Raw genomic sequence first — 7,199 nt, 5'->3', positions numbered from 1 at the left:
CACCGGTCCTGTTCGTGACTTTCATGGACAGGATATCTAGGCGCAGCCAGGGGCCGGAGAGGATCCAGTTCGGGAGTCTCGGGATCGCCTCTCTGCTGTTCGCGGATGATGTGGTCCTGTTTGCCTCCTCGGATTGTGACCTCCAGCATTCACTGGGGCGTTTTGCAGCCGAGTGTGAAGTGGCAGGGATGAGAGTTAGCGCCTCCAAATCTGAGGCCATGGTGCTCTGCCGGAAACCGGTGGATTGCTCCCTCCAGGTGGGGACAAACTGCCTACCCCAAGCGAAGGAGTTCAAGTATCTCGGGGTCTTGTTCACGAGTGAGGGTAAGGTGGAGCGGGAGATCGACAGACGGATCGGTGCGGCTGCAGCAATAAAACAGGCGCTGTACCGGTCCGTCCTGGTGAAGAGGGAGCTGAGCCGGAAGGCGAAGCTCTCTATTTACTGGTCGGTCTATGTTCCAACCCTCACCTATGGTCACGAACTCTGGGTCGTGACCGAAAGAACGAGATCTCGAATACAAGCGGCCGAAATGAGCTTCCTCCGCAGGGTGGCCGGGCTCACCCTTAGAGATAGGGTAAGGAGCTCGGACATCAGGAGGGAGCTTGGAGTCGAGTCGCTGCTCCTTCGTGTCGAAAGGAGTCAGCTGAGGTGGTTCGGGCATCTAGTCAGGATGCCTCCTGGACGCCTCCCATTAGAGGTTTTCCAGGCACGTCCAACTGGTAGGAGACCCCGGGGAAGACCGAGGACACGCTGGAGGGATTATATCTCCCGGCTGGCCTTGGAACGCCTTGGGATCCCCCAGAATGAGCTGGAAAGTGTTGCGGGTGAGAGGGAAGCCTGGGTCGGCCTGCTGAACCTGCTGCCACCGCGACCCGACCCCGGATAAGCGTCTGATAATGGATGGATGGATGGATATATATATATATATATATATATATATATATATATATATATATATATACATATATACATATATACACACACACACACACGTATACATAAGTGCGCGCACACACACCTTTCGTCCACAAGGCCCTCCAGAGTCAACACTAGAGTAAAGTCCCGGCAGTAGCTTGAAGGATCCTCTTCCAGGAGGTGATGCTCCCGGTCCTGTGAGTGAGTGAGTGCGTCTGTCCATCTGTCCCTGCAGGCTTGGCCTGCCTGTACTCCATGGGGCTGGTGGTGGCGTCCTGGGTGTGGCGCATACGGAACGAGAGAGAGGGCGACGCGGAGAAAGAAGCACAGGAGACGCCCAGCAAGCACCTGATCGTGTGAGTTTGTGTGTGTAAACCGTCCGTCAGTGTTTCAGTCGGTTGTTCAGTCCGTCGGTGATTCTGATTGGTCCGCTCGTTGAGTCTGTTACTTCCTCCCCTCGCAGCGCCCACTACATCATCCTCCTGGTGGAGTCGGTGTTGTTTGGCGTGTTCGTCATGGTCATCGTCTACGATCAGGTACACGCAAACAGCAGTACTGTATATATATATATATATATATATATATATATATATATATATATATATATATATATATATATATATATATATATATAAAATGTTTATATAGTGTTCTGAAACGTATCTCTTGCCTCCAGTTGGTCTCCATAATCACAGACGAGACTCCCATCGAGCAGATGAAGAACAGACTGATGATCAAGGACAGAGGCTCTTCGTCTTCATCATCCTCCTCCTCCCAGCTGCCTCACCCGCCCACACACACCCGCAAGCCCAAGCTCGCTTTGCTGCGCGAGGTTTTCGGAAGAGGTGTGTTTGTGTTCGTCGTTTAATATTTAAACCTGTCGTCAGAATAAAGAAAATAAATCATCATCAAAAATCTGGTGGATGAAACATCAACATGCTACATTTTATTCATTTAGAGGCTTGATAGTTGGCTTGCTAGTTTGCTATGCAGTTAGCTTGCTAGTTATCTTGCTAGTTATCTAAATAGTTAGCTAGATAGTTATCTTGCGAGTTAGCTAAATAGTTAGCTTGATACTTAGCTTGCTAAGTCCACCATGATTTCATGCTACAGTTGCGAAACATAAAAGCGGTGTAACGTAGCTGGACTTCACTGTTTTGAACGTACAGTTCATGATGGCTGCTACCTTTTCAATACGCCAATGCTAATCAAATACTTTGCACTAAAATGAATCCATCAACAACACGACTAAACATGTTTTTCGGCTGAAAGAAAATGGATTGGGGTTTTAGTTGCTCTTTAAAGAATATTGGTTCATTTCAGATCTAAAATAGTCGTTCCCTCTGTTTTAATCTCCCCAGGTTCGGTCTTCTGTTGGCTTCTCCCCCTCCACTCCAGCCCTGCGTCGGTTGGCGGCATCTCCTACTCGGCCCTGCCCGACTACGACGTCTGATCTCTGCACCTGTGAGAGTGCCGGAGGGCGAGGAAAGGTTTTGTGTGTGTGTGTGAATGATTGAATGAGTGAGTGAATGGAATGTGTGACTTTATCCCCCGGGACCTGAAAGAGTTCAGCCTCAGACGCCAGACTCTTGGAATTTCTTTCCCGTCACGATGGAAGAACTCCGACGATCCGATCTGTCAACTACCAACCTTTTTTGATTATTGCTTTAGCATGTCGGGGTTTGACCGATGTGGGTTTGACCAGGCGGATTTATTTTTCACCAAAGCTGCTGGTATTTGATGTATTAATCTGCTTAAGTCTGTTTCTTTTTCATGTCCACAAATTGCAAACATCCAGTGCCAGATTTAATAAGAAAAATGGGTGCACCAAAAAACTATTATTAAATAGTCAAACTCATGATGAGTCAAACAGCAGAATCAGAGATATCGTTAAACCTTTTGTGATTTTTCCGATGTTAGCGGAAAATATGCATTATAATGGAGTCTTATACACATGATGCAAACATTCTTTATGTATAAATATGAGGTACGGGGATTTCTACGTCACTAAGACCGGGGTTTTTAAAATGCCGTGTTTGAAGGAGCCGACTTCTGGTCGGTATTTAGGCAAACAGAAGAGTTAGAACACAAACTTCCCCTTGTACTTGAACAAGCATCAGCCTCTTGAACAAAAAGCTACTAAAGGAGATCAGGTAGGTCGACTTCCTGTTTCATCACAGTATTATTACACCCTGAACCCCTGAAAGAAAACGGATATACTTGAGCTTTAAAGGATATCCCCAAACTGTTAAATGGGAAGTACCCTAAAATATCACTCTATTCTCCTTTTAATGCAAATAGAGGACCCAAATAACGAAGCCCTGGACCAAAGGTACACGTACTTTGGGCCATATACTTTATAGATGCAGCTCTTTTTTGTTACTGAGTTGGTTATGTCCAACACTTTAAACAAACACCCAAAGACACTGAAGGTCACAGTATTTGTATTATCTATTTATTTATTTATTCTCAAATCAACCACTTGAGCTCAAGGTATCGATTACACCTTTGTGGAAATAAGTGTTCTTCCTGAAGGGCGGAAGTTCTACCCAAACCATTTGCTTCTGAAGAAGCCTTTTTAGTGGAAAGGGGGGTTCAAGGGTCCTTTTCAACCCCAAGGGTTCCATTAGAACCCTTTTTCCTCCAAATAACCGTTTTTGGAAGAAAGAGAACCCGTGATTGTCAGTCAGGATTGTTGTGGGTTGAGCTATCACACATCAGCCCCGTCCCTTTAGGAGACTCATGAGGAACCCTGGGTGGGTTCCAGATGAACCCCTTGGAATATAAAAGGGTTCTTGGTAGAACCCCCTTGGTGGGTTCCAAATGAACCCCTTGGAATATGAAAGGGTTCTTAGTAGAACCCCCTTGGTGTGTTCCAGATGAACCACTTGGAATATGAAAGGGTTCTTAGTAGAACCCCCTTGGTGTGTTCCAGATGAACCACTTGGAATCTGAAAGGGTTCTTAGTAGAACCCCCTTGGTGTGTTCCAGATGAACCACTTGGAATATGAAAGGGTTCTTAGTAGAACCCCCTTGGTGGGTTCCAGATGAACCCCATGGAATATGAAAGGGTTATTGGTAGAACCCCCTTGGTGGGTTCCAGATGAACCCATTGGAATACAAAAGGATTCTCAGTAGAACCCCCTGTGTGATATCTTGTTAGCACCCTTAGAAGGCGGAAAGGTCCTGGGTAGAACCTCTAGAGAGGGTTCTGGGTGGAACCATTAAGCACTCGAAGGGTTCCCTGTAGAACCTTTCATACGGGGTTCTCGTTGGAATCTTTCACAGATGTTCGGTTCTATGTAGAAAACTATGAAAGCGTTCCAGGTGGAACCTTTATAAAAGGTTCTACTAAATAAGGTTCTCCCATGGGGACAAGTCGCAGAACCCTATGAAGTTCCAGTTGGCATGTTTAGTGAACAACGCTGACTTTTAAAAGATGTTCATATTATCAACTGACATGTAATTTTATACGTGAGGGAACAAAAACTAGCTGCCTGTCCTTTACATCCTGTGTTTGTTTAGTTTTTTTCCTCATTCTTGTTTTTATTAACTAAGTTTAATGTGTTAACTAAGTAAACTGTGTTACACTTGTAGAACTAATACACACACTCAGAGTACACTTCTCAGTATTCTGCTAAATCTCAGTGAAGGGACGATTTTTTACTTATTTATTGTTTCTAACTATTCCGTGGAGATATCTCCACCAAATAACTGTTGTTTTTTTCCGTGTGCCGGGTGAAGTCGTCTTTGCTGCATTTGAGGAGCAATAAGGAAGTGTGTAGTGGGGAAACACAACACAAATAAACTGAATTGAATTGAACACTTTGAGGGTGAGGTTTAAGGCTGATTTGGGGGGTTTCTATGTCACTGTATTGACTTTATTCGTGTAGTTCAAAACAGTGGCGACTTAAACCGAGTCAATTACCGTCGGTTACTTATATAACGTCTTTTCACAGGAAACACATTTGGGTTTAGGCAACAAAAATACATAGTTGGGTATATGAATAGATCGTCGTTTGGGTTAAAATAACTATGGAAGTGGCGTGAAAAAACCTCAACGTTGACTTCCTGTTTCACGCGAGGAACGAGGTCTTTATACGTCCTGGTTCAAGATTACGTGGCTAACGTGGGGATATGAAGATACTGGACTCAATATCTTTAGATTTTGGTCCGTTGTTGGAATGAAACAAGCGTTTTTCTAATACATCGCCTTGGGCATTTTTCACTATTTTCTGCCATTTTACAGACAAAACGATCAATCGTTGATTAAATGATCGTATAGTTTCAGGCATACGTCGGTCTCTTTCAAACAGGAAGTGAAGCAACAAGAGAATATCAATCCGTTGGTTTCAACAAGCTAATATTATGGAATGGCAACAGACACAAAAGTTAGTTTTTTATTTATTGCCTTCATGTGATCATGAAACACTCACACTGAGGAGGTTTCTTTTTGCAGATGCAAAGACAACTTCACCCCTTTGTGTGTTTGTATGCATGTGTATGTATTGTGTTTGACCTGGGCTCAACATTATGACTTCGATGGATTTAGTGAACTCTTCATTCTTAACAAAGTATTCACAAATGTTCCTCAGATGCTACAAAACCAGAACAACTGCCAGTTGGGAGACGGTGTCACCTGATTCCTCTGAAAGCCCCTTTTTCTCTTGAATTATGTGACTTAAATCACATGAAGTGATCCGCCTTTTTTTTCTAATTGTACTTTCACATTTCAAGAAAAAACAAGTGACTGATATTTACTGAAAAGTCTATTTTAACACACGTCTCTTAACAAAGCGAAACCCTTGGAGAGACGCTAGCAGTGGTTATGGGAGGCGTGCAGCGTTGGTGAGGGGTTTGTGATGCTGCATTCACACTGAGAGCGACCTTTACTCGACACCACTCATGTTTGGACGGTTTACATGGAGCTACAACCAGCAGCCGTTAGCTTAGCATTGAGACTGGGTCCGATTGGCGGTTTCCAGTCCAATCACAACTTAAAACGAGCCCAATTCAATAAAAACCTAAAACAAATCTATAAATTCAGAATATTACGCTACCCAACTGTAATAGTAATAATACTTATAACCAATTTTTAGGTTTAGCTAGTTGGAAAATGACCTAAAATATTAAGTTCACCATTAAACCAACCAATGGGTGCCACCGTTCTTCCAGCTTCCTGTTATCTTTCTAGAGAACTCGGAGGCTTCGATTGGCTGGAATTAGCACCTTTTTAAGGCAACCACATTGACACACCAGGAGGCACACATACCTCCTCATCTTGCTTTGTTTAGGCTCATAGTTAATTGTCTTAATAATAAAGCTCATTCTATGAATGCAAGTTTTCAAACTCTGATGGCAACCAAGCAGCTAAAAGATGCCTTATTTCTGTTGGTTTTCATAGAGTTGTTGACGGCAGGAATGTTTTTCATAACTACGGTCGACCGCTCTCCAAACACAGGTATCACGTAACGTACATCCTCGCCCAGGTTTGGTTTAGCTGTACATAGGAAGGTTCATATTTTATATCGATGATGTGCAATTTTAATGAAGGGAAAGTTACTGCATTTGTTTTCTATCTCGGTCAAACAAAACACAGGTTTGAAATGTTTTTGGATGAGTTGCACGAAGGATTTGTGGTCTAAATTAAACTGGAAAAAGCTTCTCTTGCCTTTTCTGTATAATCTGAAGACGTTACAGTCTCTCTTCACTCTTAAATCAAACACCTAAAAACATTACAAACTAAACGTTTTGCGTCCAGGTAGGTGTTATTTTCCAGTGTACTCACTTGCTTGTTTAACTCTGTGGAAAAAAAAAAAGCAGTTGATCAGTTTTTTTTGTATCGTCGCTCAACGAGGTGCGCTTGTTTCGGTTCCTCCACGCTGGTGCCTCCTTACCACTGATTCTATTATTTTAAAACATTCACCAGCTGTCTGCTGAAACAAAAACAAGTGCACCCCATTTTGCTGTTTTCCTGGACAGAAGGAATGTGTGTTCAAACAAAGAGGGCCTGAAATTAATGATTACAATGAGCTACAAGTGGCTCGTAATTGCAGGGCTCTCAAGTTTTTAAGACAGGTGAGAGTGACATATCTCCCCTCCACCCCCCGCCCCCATGCCGTATGCCCACAGACCAGCTCCCCTCCTCCCCATATTATTATTAGCTTTATTTTCATTGGTTGCTGGATTACATTTCACCCAGATACAACAGATTCCTTTTTCTGATTGGCTATTCGTATCGCCCATTTCTTTTTTTTGATTGGCTGATGAGTGGCACCTCGCG

The 7,199-nt window shown here is 43.6% G+C and overlaps 1 protein-coding gene across 1 annotated transcript in view; it reads left to right on the top strand.

Annotated features, from left to right (window-relative positions):
• Window positions 1–2,369, top strand: part of LOC306734490 (palmitoyltransferase ZDHHC3-like) — a gene marked incomplete at both ends in the record, with an annotated part of 9,233 nt that extends 6,864 nt beyond the window's left edge. Inside the window, 4 exons of the mRNA XM_079215847.1 lie at window positions 1,152–1,272; window positions 1,380–1,452; window positions 1,593–1,761; window positions 2,278–2,369. Of these exons, the coding sequence (XP_079071973.1) occupies window positions 1,152–1,272; window positions 1,380–1,452; window positions 1,593–1,761; window positions 2,278–2,369 (455 nt within the window). The remainder of the gene's footprint in view (window positions 1–1,151; window positions 1,273–1,379; window positions 1,453–1,592; window positions 1,762–2,277) is intronic.
• Between the last annotated feature and the right edge of the window lie 4,830 nt (window positions 2,370–7,199).

Source organism: Taurulus bubalis (genome assembly GCF_910589615.1).
Source record: "Taurulus bubalis genome assembly, chromosome: 3".
NCBI lineage: Eukaryota > Metazoa > Chordata > Actinopteri > Perciformes > Cottidae > Taurulus > Taurulus bubalis.
This window is presented reverse-complemented; position numbering and strand designations above follow the sequence as displayed.